Source organism: Amphiura filiformis, chromosome 20, assembly GCF_039555335.1.
Source record: "Amphiura filiformis chromosome 20, Afil_fr2py, whole genome shotgun sequence".
In the NCBI taxonomy this organism is placed as follows: domain Eukaryota; kingdom Metazoa; phylum Echinodermata; class Ophiuroidea; order Amphilepidida; family Amphiuridae; genus Amphiura; species Amphiura filiformis.
Genome location: NC_092647.1, coordinates 56,439,238 through 56,465,665, shown reverse-complemented (window position 1 = coordinate 56,465,665; position 26,428 = coordinate 56,439,238). Strand labels below are relative to the sequence as shown.

The following is a 26,428-nucleotide window of genomic DNA, read 5'->3' as shown; positions in this document are numbered from 1 at the left end:
TCTTTTAACAGGAGCACCATCGGAAATTGAACCTAATTTTAAGCATTTTTCACTGACAATTCACTTCCAATAAACGCCCCCCTTTTGGAAAAATGCAATGCCCCCGGGGCGTTTATTACAAACAATACGGTATGTCCTCTTTTAATTTGGGCCCAAACAGGCGAAGCAATACAAAGAAAATGCTATTTAATACCAGCACATATCGAGCCACTCATTTGAACGTGAGCCGTGTCTGTTCTTTTGATATGTCACAACTGCCCGCATGACGCCATAATACGTACTGTGTTATGCACATAGTGTACATGTTCGACTAATATTTCCATCGTAATAATAAAACAACAGTTTTCCGATTCTTCATTGTTTTTTAGCAAAATTTTCCCAGAATTTTAACATATTTGGTATATTTGTGGGGTATATTTCAGAATCCCAACTGCACATCCCTACCCAATCCAAAATCAAGTACTCCAGGAGAACGAGAGAAGCATTAACCCCATGAGAACTGCCTGCCGATTGGCCAAAAAGAAGTTTTCATTATCAATTGGACCAATCAGCAACATTGTTAGAATAATTTCACCACACAAAAAAATTGGGGTGAATTTTTGGCCAAGGCCCATTCTGATTGGTGATTAAAATGAAGATATCATGTAATTGACCAATCCGAGACAATGTTAGATCGGCAGGTAGTGCTCAGGGGGTTAATAAAATATAATTCCAGCAGTTTCATTTAGTCAAAATCTAGGTATGATCTTTAGACATACAGCAGCAAGATAATGGCTTCAGCTTAATAATTGCTGTACCTAATAATGTATAACAAAATTTCCTGGCTGTCCATAGTTTCCATAATTTTACGAAGCTTTTCTAAATGATCTATACTACTCATTTCAGGGGCCAGTGTACCGTGCTATGTATGACTACGCTGCTGCTGATGTAGACGAGGTATCATTTGTAGAGGGTGATGTTATCATCAACTCGGAAGCTATCGATGAAGGGTGGATGACTGGAACAGTAGAACGAACCGGAGACACTGGTATGATGCCTTCAAACTACGTGGAGCCAATCTAATGGCACGCTTCAATGTCCTGGTTGCTGCTGCCAATCATTCAACGAGGGCGCTTTACTTTTTTGTGTATGAGTCGTGTGCGTAGATCAACGCATTACGGCCGGACAACCTGCATGTGTATAATAATGTATTTTGTATTAACAAAAACAAACAAAAAATAAATAAACATACCCACATTTTTTGTTTCTTATTGTGCATGTTATAAGAAATATACAGCATGGGAGAGGGAGGATCCAAATAAAATAATTACACACTTTCTACTTTCTGTGTTTTCCAATGTATTTAAATCGGAACATGTTGATCTCAAACATTCTCTTCCATCAGTGCACAGTTCTGTAACCCCTATATATTTATTAACTCATAGATTGACCTTTGAATGAACTGGGTACAAACATTCATTCTCTACAATAGGAGGTCAATTTCTGGGCTCAGTTTTAGATTGGAAGTTATTGAACTATGTCCTTGGAAATGAGGCTGTTTTGGCTCATATCGCCATGTGTTAAAACTGAATCTTGACAAATGACAAATTTGGTCACTTCTGTTGATGTCCTAACAACTGCTACTGTTGTTTCAGTTCATGTGATCACAGTCTTAGCTGTCAATGAAGTGATGAAACTTAATTTGTGTTGATTCAATTAACATTTGCGATGTCGTGCATGTTCACAACCCATCATAAATCCCACACTCATCTTAACTCTAACATATGAATCCTATGAAAGAGTTACGATGGGTTTAGCCTTACGAAGGTTGAGACTTACAAAGGTTTAGACTTACGAAGGTTTAGACTTACGAAGGTTTCGGCTTACGAAGGTTTAGACTTACAAAGGTTTAGACTTACAAAGGTTTAGACTTACGAAGGTTTAGACTTATGAAAGTTTAGACTTGCAGTCCGTTGTGATGTCTTAAACTGAGAAAAAAGATGGTATGAATTCACTACCAACAGAAATAGCAAAGGTTTGTTTGCAATGTTTTGCTATTGCCAAAGTTTACTTACTTTACTACCAACTACCTTGGCAATTACTAAGTGAGCAAATCATTGGCAGACCTCCAGAGGAGTTGCTTAGTTTGTAATGATAGTGATGAGCTAGGAATGAATCCAGTTTTACCAAAATATAAAGAAAACAATATACTAGTTGATCAGAAACTTTTCAAACTGTGTAACAGAATAAATTGGTTATTATTGCATTAATTGTTACTGAATGAAACAAACATGCTAATTGTGTATATTATTATATAAGCCCATATAGACTTTGAGCTATAAGGTCTGGTTTACATATTTTGGGTTTGAGGTTTTATATATGGATGGATAGATAGCCAATCACAAGGCTTAACTGTATAAATACTTTGAAAAAGAAGTAAGCTTACAATTGTACGTAAACTTGGTCGTACATTTACAGCATTAGGGAGGGCGTAGTGGGTGAACATATTTTGCACTTTTTTGTAAGCTATACTATAACATGTTAGTATATCGCTACATATATAGCCATGCATTTATACTTCAATTATGTATCATTTTGATAGCAAAACTGTTTTGAAATTTGTCTAGTTTTGACAAAATTCTTCTGTTCAACAGACAGTAGTTCAAGAAATGCGCTTCCAGATTCTTATTGCGGTGCCGCCGCCAGAGGTGCTGCCCAGCTACTTTATTGGTATAGAGTACCTGTGTGGGTACTCTGGAGTACACAAATTGGAGTCACACATACATTCCACATACTGGTACTGTATTGGTTACTGCACTGGTACTAGAGTAACCACAAAATAGCTTGGCAGCATGGTACCTCTGAGGTCTGCAGCAATAGGAATCTGGTGGTGTAGTATTGCATAACATGTGGAGTACGGGTCCTTCAGATGGAAACAGCACACATTGGGCTAATCCGTTTGAAATCCATACACACACCATATACAAGACATGACCTTAATCTCCCACACATGGGGTAGATTTTAAATGGAGTAACCCATTCAGGTAAACCCATTTGAAATTAACACTCCCTGTTTGGAAGATTAAGGTCATGTCTTCCATAGGGGGTGTATGGATTTACGGTAATATCCCATTCATTCACTGAGTATATAATCTTAGTTAGATATAACGGATTCGGACATTTAAATGATTATGCATTTTCTTAACATGGCCAACAGAACAAAGCTTTATTTACCGGTACGTAAGTAAATGGAAATATAATCAAGAAATTAATTAACTTGCATCAAATAAGTCAAGCACATCTAATATTATAGAGCTAAATATTGTGCATCAGGAAGATGTTTAGATAGGGTGCTAATGATAGTGTGTGTGTAGTCTTCTATAAAGACAAAAACCTCATCTTATCTGAATCTCGGCCTGGAAGTTGTTAGAAAAATAAGCACAATATCTGTATTCTTCCTATTGTTCAAGTTTCATCCAAATTGTGGCAAACATGTCATATCTTACCATTTTGATATTCAGGTTTTGCTCAGTAGTTTTTATCAAACCACCATGATGACCATGATTATTGTTTTGGCATCATATTATTAAGTATTCAGTTAGAAATCCACTTGCAGCTCTTTTCACCGCATTTGCATCAACTGATTTTTAACAGCGTGCCTTTATTTTTACTTAAAGATAGTTTAGATCATCTTCTGTAAAAACTTCTGCAAGTATTCAGCCAGTTAACATTTCTTTTATATATAGTGCAAAATCTGTTAAAGGAAGTGTCCGGCAATCACAACATTATGTCTTATATGTTAGAAAAATAATTATCAAGCACGAATCACATGGTTTTATTTAAAACAAAGTCATATTAACCATAAAAACGGATAAAAACAGCCATCTCTCAACACGCGATATTCAAAATTCCAGCGCCGAAATTGTCAAGAGCAATGACGTCCTAATAATTCAATGAAGCCTGGCGACATTTGAGCACAAATAACCAGCGTCACTGCTCTAGAAAATTTCGCTTGTTGCGGGAATTTTGAATATCGCGTGTTGAATGATTGCTGTTTTATTCGCTTTTATGGTTAATGTGAGTTTGTTTTAAATAAAACCATGTGATTCGTGCTTGATAATTATTTTTCTAACATATAAGACATAATGTTGTGATTGCCGGACACTTCCTTTAAGAATGCTGGACAACAGCATAATCCTTAGATACAAAGTTCATCCTGTAACCATGGTAACATGGGTATGAAGCAAATGCTGGCAGAAAATCAAGAAAAGCTTATAGTATTCAAAAGTATACCCAGAATGATCATGACTTTTATATCTTTCTACTTAAAAAAGCTTACAAAACTATGTTTGATCTCCTTCAAGGTGTAGAGAACTTGTTGCAGAAAAGTATACAATGCAGTGTTAACCATCACAAGCCCATTTTGTGTATGTGTGTCTTCACCTAGGTGCGTAGCAAGGCTCTTGTGTGTGTACTCTCATACCACTATGCTAGTGGATGTCACAGCACTTGTGCATGAGCCAAAGAGTTTTGACTAGGAGAGCTTGGACTTCCCCATGTTTGTGTGAGGAATCCGCACTCCCCTGGTCTAATCTCTTTGGTGTGAGTTCTCTTTTGTGGATGTCATAGCCCACTTTGTGCTATCGTGTAGACAAAGCTGACACATTGCTTTACTATACACACCTCAGTTCAGATGCAGTATGGCATCACTGATTTTAACCCCCTGAGCACTACCTGCTGATCTAACATTGCCTCTGATTAGTTAATTCATGATATTTTCACTTTAATCACCAATCAGAATGGAAGTTTGCAAATAATTCACCCCAATTTTTTGTTTGTAATGAAATTATTCTAACAATGTTGCTGATTGGGCTAATTGATATTGAAAATTTATTTTTGGCCAATCGGCAGGTAGTTCTCATGGGGTTAAGCTAGGTTTTGATTTAATGCTGCTGTATTGTCTGTTGGCCTGTACATTTATTTTATCATCACTCTGTAATAGCAATAGATGCCATTTTCCTGTGTATTTTTTTTTCTTTCTGTTTTTGATTATTTAACAATGATAATAATCCATGTTGCTTTCAGTATACAGTGTACATTTATTACCAATATGATCTGATCAAGCAAAATGAGTTCCTTGTCAAGATTGTTTAATGTTTATTCTTTCTTTAAATCCTCTTGCCTATTGAAATATGTCCTCTAGTTCCTAACAGAACGTGGAAGAAGAAATTCTAAGGGACAGACAGCTCATTTTGCTTAATCATACCACATATGATGAATATAAGGCAGGAGTTGGTGGTACAACTCAGTGGTGTATTTTGCATTCTGCTGAGATGCAGACATGAAAAGAATGTATTCATTTTATTTGATGTCATTTGTAAAGTGAAGGTTTTGTAATGGGGTAAGAGAGATTAGAATTGAAACCAAACCATCAAAATATGAGACAGTGCAGTCGATTGGTTGAATATGTTCAACTTGATTTGAGACTGTGCAGTCGATTGGTTGAATATGTTTAACTTGATTTGAGACAGTGCAGTCGATTGGTTGAATATGTTCAACTTGAATTTAGACAGTGCAGTCGATTGGTTGAATATGTTCAACTTGATTTAAGACAGTGTAGTCGATTGGTTGAATATTTTCAACTTGATGTGATATGCTGCGTACATCGTCAATGTCATAAGACAGGAAAACAAAAGTGCCTAAAATGAATGTGTTGAATTGTAGTTTGTTTGTGAGAAACTAACTTGTTATCCGTCTTATAACTCCAAAATGTTCTGTGTTGGTAGATGACTTGGATAGAATGCTCTTCATTTGATTCTCTTGAATTTTAAATTTGATAAAAACATGACAGTAACCATTTCTGAAGCACCTCAAAGTAATCACTTTAAAATCTACTTCGTATTCCAGTTTCTAAACTTTACTATGCATTTATCTGTTTTAGTAAGAAAAAGGGTAAATGGGAGCATAGCTTTTGTTTTCAAATGTCTTATAATCATGTCACAGTGGAAGTTAGAATGCAAAACATTGTAAATAGTTACTACCATTATGACTTTTGTATTCTATGCTTTAAAAGGTAACAGGTCATAGGTCAACACATTTTAATGTTGTCAGGCCATTGAGCTCTATGGGCAAAATGGGTAACAAAATTAAAATAATTGCTTTTATAAGTGGGTAAGTTGAACTGGTCAATTTAAAGAAGTGAAAAGTTCTAAATTATAATGTCACAGGGAAAAGTAAATATCAAGGCAAAAGTTATTCTGCAAATAAAATGTAAGTTGCTGTATTGCGATACTTCAAAGTCCAAGGTCAGTAACTTCTGGTATGCATGAACAGGTTTCTGAACTTGAGACTCTTGGAGTTTGGAATATAGCTTATGAATTGTGTATATCATTTAGGGGCATCTTCCATGATAGGTGTATGTTGTTTGTATGTTATTGTATGCAACAGTATGTACATATCTACCTTGAGATTTGCTATGTACCCGTCATTGTCATGTTTTCAATGTTCAGCGTATTACATTTTTTTATTTCCGCTCGATTTCTGTTCTGTAGAATATCGCATACACCATAACACATAGTAAGCAATACACTCTGATAGTAAACTAAAGTAGCCTATATTATTATAGGAGAGACAGTTGTTGAGCTGTTTGTGCATGATGTAAGTTTGATACGGTGGTGTCACATATATCTGGTCACGACCTATATCTACGATGTCAAAGACACAGGCACAAAATAACCTACAGCTCTGCCAGCTATTTAGGGCTACTCTAGAATAGTTACATGCAGCTCTTCACAATTTTAGGCCAATGTATGTCATGATTCCTTTTACCAGCCAAATTCAGTTTTGAGCAAAGAATATTTGGGGAGGAGAGGCAATCAGGATTACCCATATTGGATTGTCATTTTTGTGACCCAAAATATAGTGTAACTTTGGTATTTTTCATCAAAGGCTGAAATCTTAGAAAGCAATGTATCTTATGAAAGTTTTCACTTAGGCTTGTAGTTCACTGCAAAATCACATTTCTTCCAGAATGCATTAGAATTTTAAACAGTTTTAGACAAGGATTGCTTTTCTTTTCTTCATGGATGATAAGTGAGACAATTTCGCTTAATATACTTTGGTTCACCTCAAGTTTGGTAGTGACGTCAATGCTTCTTCGCGGTTGCGCCGCAAGCGTGCCAACAAAACGCTCATGTACGTGTGCACGCGCGCGATTTGATACTGTGGCACAGGAAATATGCACATACATCACTACCAAACTTGAGATGAACCAAATTATAGATACTGGTATTTCATGGAATCTTGGCGTAATTCAATAAGCGAGTTTGATATTACCCACCTCCGGGTTTAGGTCTTATAGGTCAGGTATACAAAAATTTATTTTGTATTCATTTATACTTCAAAAATAACACAATTTTCTACTTTTCTTGTGTTTTTCTTCAAATATTGTATTAATTTTTTGAAGGTGAATGTATTCCTCTACTCTATAAATGAAGAAAGGGTGCATTTTTTGTCAGCAAAGTTTTTCAAATGCAATAGCAAAATGAGTAATTGTGTGCATGTTTGCAATGGATGTACAGCGTATGTTTCCCGCAATGTAACATAATCTTGTAATATCAAACTCACTTATGCGATGCCAACCTCAAGGAATTTTATTAACAATTACAAAACATGACTTTAAGCCTGAAATTGGACAGAGTTGTAGAAGATGATAATTACTTGTCTCCATATTTTTTTTTCTTTTCAAATGAATTTATGACATAAAATGATGTTATCAATTGTGAGACTGCTGGCTTGTATATGCACGTCACCATTATCTTTCATGGAAATACCATCAATAAAATGCCTCATATTCAAAGATAATAAATGGTCTTATTTACTTTATTTGTGTGTGTGTAAGTGGAATTAATAGGGCTATATTAGAGCACATATTAGCTTCTGCTAGTAGCTAATGTTTTTGCAAATTGCAAACCTGCAAGCAAGGTAATTAAAGTGAAGTGAGATCTTTAAGGGAGTACTACACCCCTGTCCAATTTTGTGCCTATTTTTGCATTTTTCTCAAAAATTATAGCGCATTGGTGACAAGTAAGATATGTATATTATAGGGGCAAGGACTACAATTACTGCACTGGAAATTTAATTTCAACACAGACAACAGTTGTGAAGTTACAGTCAAAAATGAATGAAATATTTGATCAATAAATCAATAACTACTTGCCTTGAGTAGTTGCTGAATTTTCAGTGCAGTAGTTACAGTAGTCCTTGCCCCTATAATATACTTATCTTACTTGTCACCAATGTGCTATAATTTTTGAGAAAATGCAAAAAATAGGCACAAAATTGGCAAGGGGTGTAGTACCCCCTTAACCAGAAGTTGCGCATACATACTCTGGTGTCATACCTACATGACCAGATTCTTGTTGCTGCAACCCACAGAGGTATACTGCTGCCCAGCTACTTCATTGGTACTCTAGATGGTACCTGTGTGGGTATACACACATTGGAATCATACATACAGTACACACACACTGTTACTGGATTGGTGCAGTACTAATTTGCTATATAATATTTTGACGAGAGCGTATTTTAAGCATACATCGCATATTTACTGCGTTGAAACACACTTAAATAAATGTAGATATTTATATAGCGCTTTATGCCGTAAACAGCCTCAAAGCGCTTTACATTTATTCCGCTGTTATTAGAATATGTCGGAACCATGTTTGCTGCCTACAAATGGCGCAGGGTTCATCAGTACAACGACTGTGACTACCCCTAACAGCTTCCCATTGCACTTGTCTTTGATTGGCTGCTGAGGCAATCTGCTGTTGTCGAGTGGAACTTTGTGCCGGACGCGTTGTTAGCTCCCACTTTGCAACATCACGACAGTACGCGCTCGTCAAAGGTTTACTGCAAAATATTATAGTAGCCACAAAGTAGCTGGGCAACGATGTACCTCTAGAGTTGGCAGAAATAAGAATCTGGTTGTAAACCATTGTTTATAAGTGGAAGTACCAGCCCCATGATCAGCAATCATATTCTAGTTAAACATTTTATGCAAATTGGAACCCCAAAAGCAACACAAGAAGGGCAATGACACATATATCCTGAGGTATGGATGAAAGCCCCATGGTATTACTGTACCAAATGGGTGTCCCATAGAGATGTGTACACAATTCGCCTTGAGAAAACATATTTTCCTCTTAGGAGCGACTCTGTTTTTAGCGACAGATGTGATGGTTAAAATTGGCCCTTACCTGATATCTCTGACTAGGAAAAACAAAATGTTGACTTTCATTATTTTTTACAATTCGATGATGATTGGGGCTTGCACTCTCTGTGCAAAATCATGCTGGAGTGTCTTGACAAAACAGAAAAAAGGGTAACAATTGATTATCACATGGTAGACTTAGTGATTCAATGCTACTAATCATGAATAATCCAAATTCTAACCAAAATAATACAAATGTCTGCTCATGTTAAAGGAGGATTTTGTGATCCTAGCATCCTCTTTTTATGACATTTTCAGTAGATATCCATGAAAAAGCTTATTCCCAAAATTTCAGTTGATTCTGATTTTGCATTTGCGAGTTATGCATGATTATGTGTATTACACTGCTCCATAGGCCACTGTTGTAATTTCGTTCTGGTATACCAGAACGAAATTCAAATTAGATGATATTTTTGCTAAACAAATTAATCGGCAAGAAATTTATGGTACATAAACATTTTGTAGCCAGAGGTTTCCAGTGGTATAAAAATCTCAACTTTTTTGGAGAAAAGTGGGGGGATAAAGCTGTGGATCATGAAATGCCCTTTTAATATTCAGTTTAGCATCTTAACTTTGTCTGTAAATTAAAGCAGGCGATAAAATAATACAGAGAGCACTCGACCAGATTCTATAAGGTGGCGTGAAATCTGAAATGTTACCTAATTAGGTCCTAGGCCCTTGACAAAGTCATTTCAAAGGACTGAGGAGCAGGCAGCACTTGTTATGTACTTTGTTCCTAACTTTACTTTGTTATTGTATTGAATTGAATGACAGATTGGCATAATATACAAAAGGCTGTACCATTTCTGAACTCATATAGTCCAGTGGTATAACTTTCGACCAGTAATCATGAGGCCTGGGGTTCAATCCCCGCCTAGTCCTGATTTTTTCCTCGCCCAATTTATTAAATGTCAGTTTACCCAAGCTTTATAAAGTCATTTGATATACAAAAGGTACGCATTCACAACAGGACCTATTTGGAGCTGGCAATGTTGAAATGCATGATGCAAAACAATCCAATTTCACATGGACTTATTTATTGGTAACAATAATAAGAGATTATGAAGTGAACAAAATTTTCTGGAAACAAAAATTTGTTTTGTCCAGAGACTCTCCCAATCCACAAAAAATGGCGTAGCTAGGGTTGTAGCGCCCAGGGCTAAGGATACATAATGCCCCCCATTTTTTAAACAATTGCGCTTGGACAAATAAGGCCTACCACTAATTAATTTTGGTTACTAGAAAGTAGAAGTTGAATATCGGTCTTAAAATGGTCTCTCAATTGATTTGTGCTGAAATGTGCACAAAGCGTATAAAAATTTTTGACTTTCATTGCTTGAAGGGCGCAGAATCGATGCTGAACCAATGCTGAATTGGTCAATTTGGCACCCCCCTAAGGATGGTGCCCTGGGCATGTTCCCCCTGCCCCCACCCCCACCCCCTTGTTACGCCACTGGAGAGAGCACATTGCTATTTACTTGAGATAGCAAATCAAATTTTAGTAATATTTCAGAAGATATAAATTGAAAGCTTAAAAATTAAAGTTTGGTAATAATTTCAGAAGATAGTGATTGAAAGCTCATTGCAAATATGTACTGAAGATAGCAAATCAGTCTGGTAATATTTTCAGAAGATTACAATCTGCTGAAGATAGCAATTCAAAGTCTGATAATATATGTTACAAAATTGCAATGAAAAGCAAATTGCTATATACTGAAGATGGTAATCCAAAGCCTAACATTTTCAGAAGATAGTAATTGAAAGCAAAATGCTATCTACTGAAGATGGCAAATAAAACTCTGTTACTATTTTACAGATGATGGTGATAAAAAGTTAAATGTTTTTTCCTAAGATAGCAATTCAAAGTCTGGCGATATTTTCAGAAGATATAGCAATTGATAGCACAATGCTATCTACTGAAGATAGCAAATCAAAGTCTAGTGATGTTTTACAAAAGACATTTTCAGATATGTTGATTGACTAGCACATCTGTTTTGTGATATTTTACAGAGATAGTGATTAAAAGTTCAGAATTACTTCCTAAAGATAGCATTTGAAAGTCTGGTGATATTTTCAGAAAATAGCAATTGAAAGCACATTGCTATATACCAGGGGTGTGAGAGGCCTCAGACCAAAAAAGCTGAGAATTACTAAAAAAAACGCTGAAAAACAGCGTACAAGCAGGGTAAAAACGTCACATATGGGCTGAAAATAAAAGAAAACGCGTAAATGTTAGCAATAAAAAAAGCTGAAATTTCACACCCCTGATATACTGAAGATAGTAAATCAAATTCTGGCGATATCTTACAGAAGATAGTGATTGAAATCACATTGCTATCTACTGAAGATAGCAAACCAAATTCTAGCGATATCTGACATAAGATAGCAATTGAAATCACATTGCTATCTACTGAAGATAGCAAATCAAATTCTGGCAATATCTTACAGAAGATAGCAATTGAAATCACATTGCTATCTACTGAAGATAGCAAATCAAATTCTGGCGATATCTTACAGAAGATAGTGATTGAAATCACATTGCTATCTACTGGAGATAGCAAATCAAATTCTGGCAATATCTTACATAAGATAGTGATTGAAATCACATTGCTATCTACTGAAGATAGCAAATCAAATTCTGGCGATATCTTACAGAAGATATTGATTGAAATCACATTGCTATCTACTGGAGATAGCAAATCAAAATCTGGCAATATCTTACAGAAGATAGCAATTGAAATCACATTGCTATCTACTGAAGATAGCAAATCAAATTCTGGCAATATCTTACAGAAGATAGCAATTGAAATCACATTGCTATCTACTGAAGATAGCAAATCAAATTCTGGCAATATCTTACAGAAGATAGCAATTGAAATCACATTGCTATCTACTGAAGATAAGCAAATCAAATTCTAGCGATATCTTACATAAGATAGTGATTGAAATCACGTTGCTATCTACTGAAGATAGCAAATCAAAATCTGGTGATATCTTACAGAAGATAGTGATTGAAATCACGTTGCTATCTACTGAAGATAGCAAATCAAATTCTGGCAATATCTTACATAAGATAGCAATTGAAATCACATTGCTATCTACTGAAGATAGCAAATCAAATTCTAGTGATATCTTACAGAAGATAGCAATTGAAATCACATTGCTATCTACTGAAGATAGCAAATCAAATTCTAGCGATATCTTACAGAAGATAGCAATTGAAATCACATTGCTATCTACTGAAGATAGCAAATCAAATTCTAGCGATATCTTACATAAGATAGTGATTGAAATCACGTTGCTATCTACTGAAGATAGCAAATCAAATTCTAGTGATATCTTACATAAGATAGTGATTGAAATCACATTGCTATCTACTGAAGATAGTAAATCAAATTCTGGCGATATCTTACAGAAGATAGTGATTGAAATCACATTGCTATCTACTGAAGATAGCAAATCAAACTAGATTTAGCTGTGGTCTAACCCACGAACACAGCCGTGTTGTGACCCCTAATGACCTTTGACCCCAAAATATATGAAAACGCCCATAGACATTGGCTAATGTCAATGCATGGGTGTACATGGCACCACTTTGCTATGTTACTTGTGGCAGAAGGGGCATTTTGAAGGTTTTTCGTCTCAGACCGGAAGCGACCCCTTAATGACATTTGACCCCAAATAAAAAAATACCACAAATGAATTGGGTAACCACAATTCATGTGTGAACATACCGTTACTGTCCTATGTTTTACTTAGCAAATAAAAAATGTTGAAGGTTTTTCGTTTATACCGGAAGTGACCCCTTAATGACCTTTGGCCCCAAATCTGTGAGGACCCCATAGACACTGGGTAATAACAATGCATGTGTGCAAGTGATGTCACTGTCCTACGTAATTTGTGGGAGAAGAAGCATTTTAAAGGTATTTCGTTTTATACCGGAAGTGGCCCCTTAATGACCTTTGACCCTAAATAAAAAATACCACATGTACACAGGGTAACTACAATTTATGTGTGAACATACCATTACTGTCCTATGTTTTTCTTAGCAAATAAAAATTTTGGAAGGTTTTTCGTTTTATACCGGAAGTGACTCCTTAATGACCTTTGACCTCAAATCTGTGAGGACCCCATAGACACTGGGTAATAGCAATGCATGTGTGCAAGTGGGGTCACCGTCATACATAATCTGTAGGAGAAGAAGCATTTTGAGTTGAAATCACGTTTTTGACCCCCTATGACCCCAGCGTGACCTTTGACCCCACGAGTTTCATGTGACATGTAGGGGCATGGTCAATGATGGTTGTGACCAAGTTAGGTCAAAATCAGTGTAAGCATGTGAGTGCTAGAGCAAATGTAATGGTCGGCAGAAAGAAGAAAGAAAGAACCTGTAAGAAAAAAGACACAGCCACAGAAGATAGCAATTGAAATCACATTGCTATCTACTGAAGATAGCAAATCAAATTCTGGCGATTACAGAAGATAGTGATTGAAATCACATCCCTATCTACTGGAGATAGTAAATCAACGCTAGGCGTTTTATTTTCAGAAGATAGTGATTGAAAATCACATTGCTATCTACTGGAGATAGTAAATCAACGCCAGACGTTTTATTTTCAGAAGATAGTGATTGAAAATCACATTGCTATCTACTGGAGATAGTAATTCAACGGCAGACGTTTTATTTTCAGAAGATAGTGATTGAAAATCACATTGCTATCTACTGGAGATAGTAAATCAACGCCAGACGTTTTATTTTCAGAAGATAGTGATTGAAAATCACATTGCTATCTACTGGAGATAGTAAATCAACGCCAGACGTTTTATTTTCAGAAGATAGTGATTGAAAATCACATTGCTATCTACTGGAGATAGTAAATCAACGCCAGACATTTTATTTTCAGAAGATAGTGATTGAAAATCACATTGCTATCTACTGGAGATAGTAAATCAACGCCAGGCGTTTTATTTTCAGAAGATAGTGATTGAAAATCACATTGCTATCTACTGGAGATAGTAAATCAACGCCAGACGTTTTATTTTCAGAAGATAGTGATTGAAATCACATTGCTATCTACTGGAGATAGTAAATCAACGCCAGACGTTTTATTTTCAGAAGATAGTGATTGAAAATCACATTGCTATCTACTGGAGATAGTAAATCAACGCCAGACGTTTTATTTTCAGAAGATAGTGATTGAAAATCACATTGCTATCTACTGGAGATAGTAAATCAACGCCACGTTTTATTTTCAGAAGATAGTGATTGAAAATCACATTGCTATCTACTGGAGATAGTAAATCAACGCCAGACGCGTTTTATTTTCAGAAGATAGTGATTGAAAATCACATTGCTATCTACTGGAGATAGTAAATCAACGCCAGACGTTTTATTTTCAGAAGATAGTGATTGAAAATCACATTGCTATCTACTGGAGATAGTAAATCAACGCCAGTCGTTTTATTTTCAGAAGATAGTGATTGAAAATCACATTGCTATCTACTGGAGATAGTAAATCAACGCCAGACGTTTTATTTTCAGAAGATAGTGATTGAAAATCACATTGCTATCTACTGGAGATAGTAAATCAACGCCAGACGTTTTATTTTCAGAAGATAGTGATTGAAAATCACATTGCTATCTACTGGAGATAGTAAATCAACGCCAGACGTTTTATTTTCAGAAGATAGTGATTGAAATCACATTGCTATCTACTGGAGATAGTAAATCAACGCTAGGCGTTTTATTTTCAGAAGATAGTGATTGAAAATCACATTGCTATCTACTGGAGATAGTAAATCAACGCCAGACGTTTTATTTTCAGAAGATAGTGATTGAAAATCACATTGCTATCTACTGGAGATAGTAAATCAACGCCAGACGTTTTATTTTCAGAAGATAGTGATTGAAAATCACATTGCTATCTACTGGAGATAGTAAATCAACGCCAGGCGTTTTATTTTCAGAAGATAGTGATTGAAAATCACATTGCTATCTACTGGAGATAGTAAATCAACGCCAGGCGTTTTATTTTCAGAAGATAGTGATTGAAAATCACATTGCTATCTACTGGAGATAGTAAATCAACGCTAGGCGTTTTATTTTCAGAAGATAGTGATTGAAAATCACATTGCTATCTACTGGAGATAGTAAATCACGCCAGGCGTTTTATTTTCAGAAGATAGTGATTGAAAATCACATTGCTATCTACTGGAGATAGTAAATCAACGCCAGACGTTTTATTTTCAGAAGATAGTGATTGAAAATCACATTGCTATCTACTGGAGATAGTAAATCAACGCCAGACATTTTATTTTCAGAAGATAGTGATTGAAAATCACATTGCTATCTACTGGAGATAGTAAATCAACGCCAGGCGTTTTATTTTCAGAAGATAGTGATTGAAAATCACATTGCTATCTACTGGAGATAGTAAATCCACGCCAGCCGTTTTATTTTCAGAAGATAGTGATTGAAAATCACATTGCTATCTACTGGAGATAGTAAATCAACGCTAGGCGTTTTATTTTCAGAAGATAGTGATTGAAAATCACATTGCTATCTACTGGAGATAGTAAATCAACGCCAGACGTTTTATTTTCAGAAGATAGTGATTGAAAATCACATTGCTATCTACTGGAGATAGTAAATCAACGCCAGACGTTTTATTTTCAGAAGATAGTGATTGAAAATCACATTGCTATCTACTGGAGATAGTAAATCAACGCTAGGCGTTTTATTTTCAGAAGATAGTGATTGAAAATCACATTGCTATCTACTGGAGATAGTAAATCAACGCCAGAGCGTTTTATTTTCAGAAGATAGTGATTGAAAATCACATTGCTATCTACTGGAGATAGTAAATCAACGCCAGAGCGTTTTATTTTCAGAAGATAGTGATTGAAAATCACATTGCTATCTACTGGAGATAGTAAATCAACGCCAGAGCGTTTTATTTTCAGAAGATAGTGATTGAAAATCACATTGCTATCTACTGGAGATAGTAAATCAACGCCAGACGCGTTTTATTTTCAGAAGATAGTGATTGAAAATCACATTGCTATCTACTGGAGATAGTAAATCAACGCTAGGCGTTTTATTTTCAGAAGATAGTGATTGAAAATCACATTGCTATCTACTGGAGATAGTAAATCAACGCCAGACGTTTTATTTTCAGAAGATAGTGATTGAAAATCACATTGCTATCTACTGGAGATAGTAAATCAACGCTAGGCGTTTTATTTTCAGAAGATAGTGATTGAAAATCACATTGCTATCTACTGGAGATAGTAAATCAACGCCAGACGTTTTATTTTCAGAAGATAGTGATTGAAAATCACATTGCTATCTACTGGAGATAGTAAATCAACGCTAGGCGTTTTATTTTCAGAAGATAGTGATTGAAATCACATTGCTATCTACTGGAGATAGTAAATCAACGCCAGACGTTTTATTTTCAGAAGATAGTGATTGAAATCACATTGCTATCTACTGGAGATAGTAAATCAACGCCAGAGGTTTTATTTTCAGAAGATAGTGATTGAAAATCACATTGCTATCTACTGGAGATAGTAAATCAACGCCAGGCGTTTTATTTTCAGAAGATAGTGATTGAAAATCACATTGCTATCTACTGGAGATAGTAAATCAACGCCAGGCGTTTTATTTTCAGAAGATAGTGATTGAAAATCACATTGCTATCTACTGGAGATAGTAAATCAGCGCCAGCGTTTTATTTTCAGAAGATAGTGATTGAAAATCACATTGCTATCTACTGGAGATAGTAAATCAACGCTAGGCGTTTTTTTTTCGGAAGATAGTAATTAAAATCACATTGCTATCTACTGGAGATAGTAAATCAACGCCAGACGTTTTATTTTCAGAAGATAGTGATTGAAATCACATTGCTATCTACTGGAGATAGTAAATCAGCGCCAGTCGTTTTAGTTTCAGAAGATAGCAATTGAAATCACATTGCTATCTACTGGAGATAGTAAATCAACGCCAGACGTTTTATTTTCAGAAGATAGTGATTGAAAATCACATTGCTATCTACTGGAGATAGTAAATCAACGCTAGGCGTTTTATTTTCAGAAGATAGTGATTGAAATCACATTGCTATCTACTGGAGATAGTAAATCAACGCCAGCGTTTTATTTTCAGAAGATAGTGATTGAAATCACATTGCTATCTACTGGAGATAGTAAATCAACGCCAGACGTTTTATTTTCAGAAGATAGTGATTGAAAATCACATTGCTATCTACTGGAGATAGTAAATCAACGCTAGGCGTTTTATTTTCAGAAGATAGTGATTGAAAATCACATTGCTATCTACTGGAGATAGTAAATCAACGCCAGACGCGTTTTATTTTCAGAAGATAGTGATTGAAAATCACATTGCTATCTACTGGAGTAAGTAAATCAACGCCAGACGTTTTATTTTCAGAAGATAGTGATTGAAAATCACATTGCTATCTACTGGAGATAGTAAATCAACGCTAGGCGTTTTATTTTCAGAAGATAGTGATTGAAATCACATTGCTATCTACTGGAGATAGTAAATCAACGCCAGGCGTTTTATTTTCAGAAGATAGTGATTGAAAATCACATTGCTATCTACTGGAGATAGTAAATCAACGCCAGACGCGTTTTATTTTCAGAAGATAGTGATTGAAAATCACATTGCTATCTACTGGAGATAGTAAATCAACGCCAGGCGTTTTATTTTCAGAAGATAGCAATTGAAATCACATTGCTATCTACTGGAGATAGTAAATCAACGCCAGAGCGTTTTATTTTCAGAAGATAGTGATTGAAAATCACATTGCTATCTACTGGAGATAGTAAATCAACGCTAGGCGTTTTATTTTCAGAAGATAGTGATTGAAAATCACATTGCTATCTACTGGAGATAGTAAATCAACGCCAGCCGTTTTATTTTCAGAAGATAGTGATTGAAAATCACATTGCTATCTACTGGAGATAGTAAATCAACGCCAGACGTTTTATTTTCAGAAGATAGTGATTGAAAATCACATTGCTATCTACTGGAGATAGTAAATCAACGCCAGACGTTTTATTTTCAGAAGATAGCAATTGAAATCACATTGCTATCTACTGGAGATAGTAAATCAACGCCAGACGTTTTATTTTCAGAAGATAGTGATTGAAAATCACATTGCTATCTACTGGAGATAGTAAATCAACGCTAAACGTTTTATTTTCAGAAGATAGTGATTGAAAATCACATTGCTATCTACTGGAGATAGTAAATCAACGCCAGACGTTTTATTTTCAGAAGATAGTGATTGAAATCACATTGCTATCTACTGAAGATAGCAAATCAAATTCTGGCGATTACAGAAGATAGTGATTGAAATCACATTGCTATCTACTGGAGATAGTAAATCAACGCTAGGCGTTTTATTTTCAGAAGATAGTGATTGAAAATCACATTGCTATCTACTGGAGATAGTAAATCAACGCCAGACGTTTTATTTTCAGAAGATAGCAATTGAAATCACATTGCTATCTACTGGAGATAGTAAATCAACGCTAGGCGTTTTATTTTCAGAAGATAGTGATTGAAATCACATTGCTATCTACTGGAGATAGTAAATCAACGCCAGACGTTTTATTTTCAGAAGATAGTGATTGAAATCACATTGCTATCTACTGGAGATAGTAAATCAACGCCAGACGTTTTATTTTCAGAAGATAGCAATTGAAATCACATTGCTATCTACTGGAGATAGTAAATCAACGCCAGACGTTTTATTTTCAGAAGATAGTGATTGAAAATCACATTGCTATCTACTGGAGATAGTAAATCAACGCCAGACGTTTTATTTTCAGAAGATAGTGATTGAAAATCACATTGCTATCTACTGGAGATAGTAAATCAACGCTAGGCGTTTTATTTTCAGAAGATAGTGATTGAAAATCACATTGCTATCTACTGGAGATAGTAAATCAACGCTAGGCGTTTTATTTTCAGAAGATAGTGATTGAAAATCACATTGCTATCTACTGGAGATAGTAAATCAACGCCAGACGTTTTATTTTCAGAAGATAGTGATTGAAAATCACATTGCTATCTACTGGAGATAGTAAAACAACGCCAGACGTTTTATTTTCAGAAGATAGTGATTGAAATCACATTGCTATCTACTGGAGATAGTAAATCAACGCCAGACGTTTTATTTTCAGAAGATAGTGATTGAAAATCACATTGCTATCTACTGGAGATAGTAAATCAACGCCAGACGTTTTATTTTCAGAAGATAGTGATTGAAAATCACATTGCTATCTACTGGAGATAGTAAATCAACGCCAGACGTTTTATTTTCAGAAGATAGTGATTGAAAATCACATTGCTATCTACTGGAGATAGTAAATCAACGCAGACGTTTTATTTTCAGAAGATAGTGATTGAAAATCACATTGCTATCTACTGGAGATAGTAAATCAACGCTAGGCGTTTTATTTTCAGAAGATAGTGATTGAAAATCACATTGCTATCTACTGGAGATAGTAAATCAACGCCAGACGTTTTATTTTCAGAAGATAGTGATTGAAAATCACATTGCTATCTACTGGAGATAGTAAATCAACGCCAGACGTTTTATTTTCAGAAGATAGTGATTGAAAATCACATTGCTATCTACTGGAGATAGTAAATCAACGCCAGGCGTTTTATTTTCAGAAGATAGTGATTGAAAATCACATTGCTATCTACTGGAGATAGTAAATCAACGCTAGGCGTTTTATTTTCAGAAGATAGTGATTGAAAATCACATTGCTATCTACTGGAGATAGTAAATCAACGCCAGACGTTTTATTTTCAGAAGATAGTGATTGAAAATCACATTGCTATCTACTGGAGATAGTAAATCAACGCTAGGCGTTTTATTTTCAGAAGATAGTGATTGAAAATCACATTGCTATCTACTGGAGATAGTAAATCAACGCCAGACGTTTTATTTTCAGAAGATAGTGATTGAAAATCACATTGCTATCTACTGGAGATAGTAAATCAACGCCAGACGTTTTATTTTCAGAAGATAGTGATTGAAAATCACATTGCTATCTACTGGAGATAGTAAATCAACGTCTGGCGATTTATTTTCAGAAGATAGTGATTGAAATCACATTGCTATCTACTGGAGATAGTAAATCAACGTCTGGCGATTTATTTTCAGAAGATGGTAATTAAAAAATTATTATCTACTGAAGATAGCAAATCAGTCTGGTATTATTTCAGAAGATTGCTAGCTACTGAAGATTTTTAGATAAAACTCTGGTCATGCTGGTACTATTTTACATCCCCTGAAGATAATACTGGCAATATTTTCATGACAATTCCACACGGGCAATTCCAATTTAAGCACATTGCTTTCTATTGAAGATAGCAAATCAAAGTCTGGCGATATTTTACAGAGGATAGTGACTAAAAGTTTAGTATTATCTACTGAAGATAGTAACTCGAAGTCTGGCAATAATTTGCAGAATATTACAATTCAAGCACACTACTAATCTACTGAAGATAACAATCCAAAGTCTAATAACTTTTTCCGATAATGGCAATTGAAAGCACATTGCTATCTACTGAAGATAGCAAATCAAAGTCTGGTGATGGTGATTAAAAGTTCAGTGTTCTCTCCTAAAGATAGCAATTGAAAGTCTGGCAATATGTCATGAGCCTGATGAGCCTTTAGCAACTTATTAAATTCTCCATAATGTAATGTCCAAAGATGAAAGTTTTCAAGAAATATTTTGAAAAAACTTGGAATCTTGTTTCAAGAAATGCATCTTACAGTTATTCAACGCCAGACGTTTTATTTTCAGAAGATAGCAATTGAAATCACATTGCTATCTACTGGAGATAGTAAATCAACGCCAGGCGTTTTATTTTCAGAAGATAGTGATTGAAAATCACATTGCTATCTACTGGAGATAGTAAATCAACGCTAGGCGTTTTATTTTCAGAAGATAGTGATTGAAAATCACATTGCTATCTACTGGAGATAGTAAATCAACGCCAGAGCGTTTTATTTTCAGAAGATAGTGATTGAAAATCACATTGCTATCTACTGGAGATAGTAAATCAACGCCAGACGTTTTATTTTCAGAAGATAGTGATTGAAATCACATTGCTATCTACTGAAGATAGCAAATCAAATTCTGGCGATTACAGAAGATAGTGATTGAAATCACATTGCTATCTACTGGAGATAGTAAATCAACGCTAGGCGTTTTATTTTCAGAAGATAGTGATTGAAAATCACATTGCTATCTACTGGAGATAGTAAATCAACGCCAGAGCGTTTTATTTTCAGAAGATAGCAATTGAAATCACATTGCTATCTACTGGAGATAGTAAATCAACGCTAGGCGTTTTATTTTCAGAAGATAGTGATTGAAATCACATTGCTATCTACTGAAGATAGCAAATCAAATTCTGGCGATTACAGAAGATAGTGATTGAAATCACATTGCTATCTACTGGAGATAGTAAATCAACGCTAGGCGTTTTATTTTCAGAAGATAGTGATTGAAAATCACATTGCTATCTACTGGAGATAGTAAATCAACGCCAGTCGTTTTATTTTCAGAAGATAGCAATTGAAATCACATTGCTATCTACTGGAGATAGTAAATCAACGCTAGGCGTTTTATTTTCAGAAGATAGTGATTGAAATCACATTGCTATCTACTGGAGATAGTAAATCAACGCCAGACGTTTTATTTTCAGAAGATAGTGATTGAAATCACATTGCTATCTACTGGAGATAGTAAATCAACGCCAGACGTTTTATTTTCAGAAGATAGCAATTGAAATCACATTGCTATCTACTGGAGATAGTAAATCAACGCCAGACGTTTTATTTTCAGAAGATAGTGATTGAAAATCACATTGCTATCTACTGGAGATAGTAAATCAACGCCAGACGCGTTTTATTTTCAGAAGATAGTGATTGAAAATCACATTGCTATCTACTGGAGATAGTAAATCAACGCTAGGCGTTTTATTTTCAGAAGATAGTGATTGAAAATCACATTGCTATCTACTGGAGATAGTAAATCAACGCTAGGCGTTTTATTTTCAGAAGATAGTGATTGAAAATCACATTGCTATCTACTGGAGATAGTAAATCAACGCCAGACGTTTTATTTTCAGAAGATAGTGATTGAAAATCACATTGCTATCTACTGGAGATAGTAAATCAACGCCAGACGTTTTATTTTCAGAAGATAGTGATTGAAAATCACATTGCTATCTACTGGAGATAGTAAATCAACGCCAGACGTTTTATTTTCAGAAGATAGTGATTGAAATCACATTGCTATCTACTGGAGATAGTAAATCAACGCCAGACGTTTTATTTTCAGAAGATAGTGATTGAAAATCACATTGCTATCTACTGGAGATAGTAAATCAACGCCAGACGTTTTATTTTCAGAAGATAGTGATTGAAAATCACATTGCTATCTACTGGAGATAGTAAATCAACGCCAGACGTTTTATTTTCAGAAGATAGTGATTGAAAATCACATTGCTATCTACTGGAGATAGTAAATCAACGCCAGACGTTTTATTTTCAGAAGATAGTGATTGAAAATCACATTGCTATCTACTGGAGATAGTAAATCAACGCTAGGCGTTTTATTTTCAGAAGATAGTGATTGAAAATCACATTGCTATCTACTGGAGATAGTAAATCAACGCCAGACGTTTTATTTTCAGAAGATAGTGATTGAAAATCACATTGCTATCTACTGGAGATAGTAAATCAACGCCAGACGTTTTATTTTCAGAAGATAGTGATTGAAAATCACATTGCTATCTACTGGAGATAGTAAATCAACGCCAGACGTTTTATTTTCAGAAGATAGTGATTGAAAATCACATTGCTATCTACTGGAGATAGTAAATCAACGCTAGGCGTTTTATTTTCAGAAGATAGTGATTGAAAATCACATTGCTATCTACTGGAGATAGTAAATCAACGCCAGACGTTTTATTTTCAGAAGATAGTGATTGAAAATCACATTGCTATCTACTGGAGATAGTAAATCAACGCTAGGCGTTTTATTTTCAGAAGATAGTGATTGAAAATCACATTGCTATCTACTGGAGATAGTAAATCAACGCCAGACGTTTTATTTTCAGAAGATAGTGATTGAAATCACATTGCTATCTACTGGAGATAGTAAATCAACGCCAGACGTTTTATTTTCAGAAGATAGTGATTGAAATCACATTGCTATCTACTGGAGATAGTAAATCAACGCCAGACGTTTTATTTTCAGAAGATAGTGATTGAAAATCACATTGCTATCTACTGGAGATAGTAAATCAACGCCAGACGTTTTATTTTCAGAAGATAGTGATTGAAAATCACATTGCTATCTACTGGAGATAGTAAATCAACGTCTGGCGATTTATTTTCAGAAGATAGTGATTGAAATCACATTGCTATCTACTGGAGATAGTAAATCAACGTCTGGCGATTTATTTTCAGAAGATGGTAATTAAAAAATTATTATCTACTGAAGATAGCAAATCAGTCTGGTATTATTTCAGAAGATTGCTAGCTACTGAAGATTTTTAGATAAAACTCTGGTCATGCTGGTACTATTTTACATCCCCTGAAGATAATACTGGCAATATTTTCATGACAATTCCACACGGGCAATTCCAATTTAAGCACATTGCTTTCTATTGAAGATAGCAAATCAAAGTCTGGCGATATTTTACAGAGGATAGTGACTAAAAGTTTAGTATTATCTACTGAAGATAGTAACTCGAAGTCTGGCAATAATTTGCAGAATATTACAATTCAAGCACACTACTAATCTACTGAAGATAACAATCCAAAGTCTAATAACTTTTTCCGATAATGGCAATTGAAAGCACATTGCTATCTACTGAAGATAGCAAATCAAAGTCTGGTGATGGTGATTAAAAGTTCAGTGTTCTCTCCTAAAGATAGCAATTGAAAGTCTGGCAATATGTCATGAGCCTGATGAGCCTTTAGCAACTTATTTAATTCTCCATAATGTAATGTCCAAAGATGAAAGTTTTCAAGAAATATTTTGAAAAAACTTGGAATCTTGTTTCAAGAAATGCATCTTACAGTTATTCAACGCCAGACGTTTTATTTTCAGAAGATAGCAATTGAAATCACATTGCTATCTACTGGAGATAGTAAATCAACGCCAGACGTTTTATTTTCAGAAGATAGTGATTGAAAATCACATTGCTATCTACTGGAGATAGTAAATCAACGCTAGGCGTTTTATTTTCAGAAGATAGTGATTGAAAATCACATTGCTATCTACTGGAGATAGTAAATCAACGCCAGACGCGTTTTATTTTCAGAAGATAGTGATTGAAAATCACATTGCTATCTACTGGAGATAGTAAATCAACGCCAGGCGTTTTATTTTCAGAAGATAGTGATTGAAAATCACATTGCTATCTACTGGAGATAGTAAATCAACGCCAGGCGTTTTATTTTCAGAAGATAGCAATTGAAATCACATTGCTATCTACTGGAGATAGTAAATCAACGCTAGGCGTTTTATTTTCAGAAGATAGTGATTGAAAATCACATTGCTATCTACTGGAGATAGTAAATCAACGCCAGACGTTTTATTTTCAGAAGATAGTGATTGAAAATCACATTGCTATCTACTGGAGATAGTAAATCAACGCCAGACATTTTATTTTCAGAAGATATAGCAATTGATAGCACAATGCTATCTACTGAAGATAGCAAATCAAATTCTGGCGATTACAGAAGATAGTGATTGAAATCACATTGCTATCTACTGGAGATAGTAAATCAACGCTAGGCGTTTTATTTTCAGAAGATAGTGATTGAAAATCACATTGCTATCTACTGGAGATAGTAAATCAACGCCAGCGTTTTATTTTCAGAAGATAGCAATTGAAATCACATTGCTATCTACTGGAGATAGTAAATCAACGCTAGGCGTTTTATTTTCAGAAGATAGTGATTGAAATCACATTGCTATCTACTGGAGATAGTAAATCAACGCCAGACGTTTTATTTTCAGAAGATAGTGATTGAAATCACATTGCTATCTACTGGAGATAGTAAATCAACGCCAGACGCGTTTTATTTTCAGAAGATAGCAATTGAAATCACATTGCTATCTACTGGAGATAGTAAATCAACGCCAGACGTTTTATTTTCAGAAGATAGTGATTGAAAATCACATTGCTATCTACTGGAGATAGTAAATCAACGCCAGGCGTTTTATTTTCAGAAGATAGTGATTGAAAATCACATTGCTATCTACTGGAGATAGTAAATCAACGCTAGGCGTTTTATTTTCAGAAGATAGTGATTGAAAATCACATTGCTATCTACTGGAGATAGTAAATCAACGCTAGGCGTTTTATTTTCAGAAGATAGTGATTGAAAATCACATTGCTATCTACTGGAGATAGTAAATCAACGCCAGACGTTTTATTTTCAGAAGATAGTGATTGAAAATCACATTGCTATCTACTGGAGATAGTAAATCAACGCCAGACGTTTTATTTTCAGAAGATAGTGATTGAAAATCACATTGCTATCTACTGGAGATAGTAAATCAACGCCAGACGTTTTATTTTCAGAAGATAGTGATTGAAATCACATTGCTATCTACTGGAGATAGTAAATCAACGCCAGGCGTTTTATTTTCAGAAGATAGTGATTGAAAATCACATTGCTATCTACTGGAGATAGTAAATCAACGCCAGACGTTTTATTTTCAGAAGATAGTGATTGAAAATCACAATTGCTATCTACTGGAGATAGTAAATCAACGCTAGGCGTTTTATTTTCAGAAGATAGTGATTGAAAATCACATTGCTATCTACTGGAGATAGTAAATCAACGCCAGACGTTTTATTTTCAGAAGATAGTGATTGAAAATCACATTGCTATCTACTGGAGATAGTAAATCAACGCCAGGCGTTTTATTTTCAGAAGATAGTGATTGAAAATCACATTGCTATCTACTGGAGATAGTAAATCAACGCCAGACGCGTTTTATTTTCAGAAGATAGTGATTGAAAATCACATTGCTATCTACTGGAGATAGTAAATCAACGCCAGGCGTTTTATTTTCAGAAGATAGTGATTGAAAATCACA

General features: G+C 35.0%; 1 protein-coding gene across 13 annotated transcripts in view; it reads left to right on the top strand.

The window, feature by feature from the left end:
- LOC140142065 (LIM and SH3 domain protein F42H10.3-like) overlaps positions 1-26,428 on the top strand; it is a 106,672-nt gene that overhangs the window by 71,584 nt on the left and 8,660 nt on the right. For 11 of the 13 annotated variants that reach the window (XM_072164008.1, XM_072164007.1, XM_072164006.1 and 8 more), the window contains one exon: positions 886-3,735. The exons of the other annotated variants lie outside the window; for them this stretch is intronic. In XM_072164008.1, coding sequence (XP_072020109.1) covers positions 886-1,062 — 177 coding nt within the window. In that variant the 3' untranslated portion in view covers positions 1,063-3,735. Of the gene's footprint in view, positions 1-885; positions 3,736-26,428 lie in introns of those variants that run through there. 13 annotated transcript variants of the gene reach the window in all.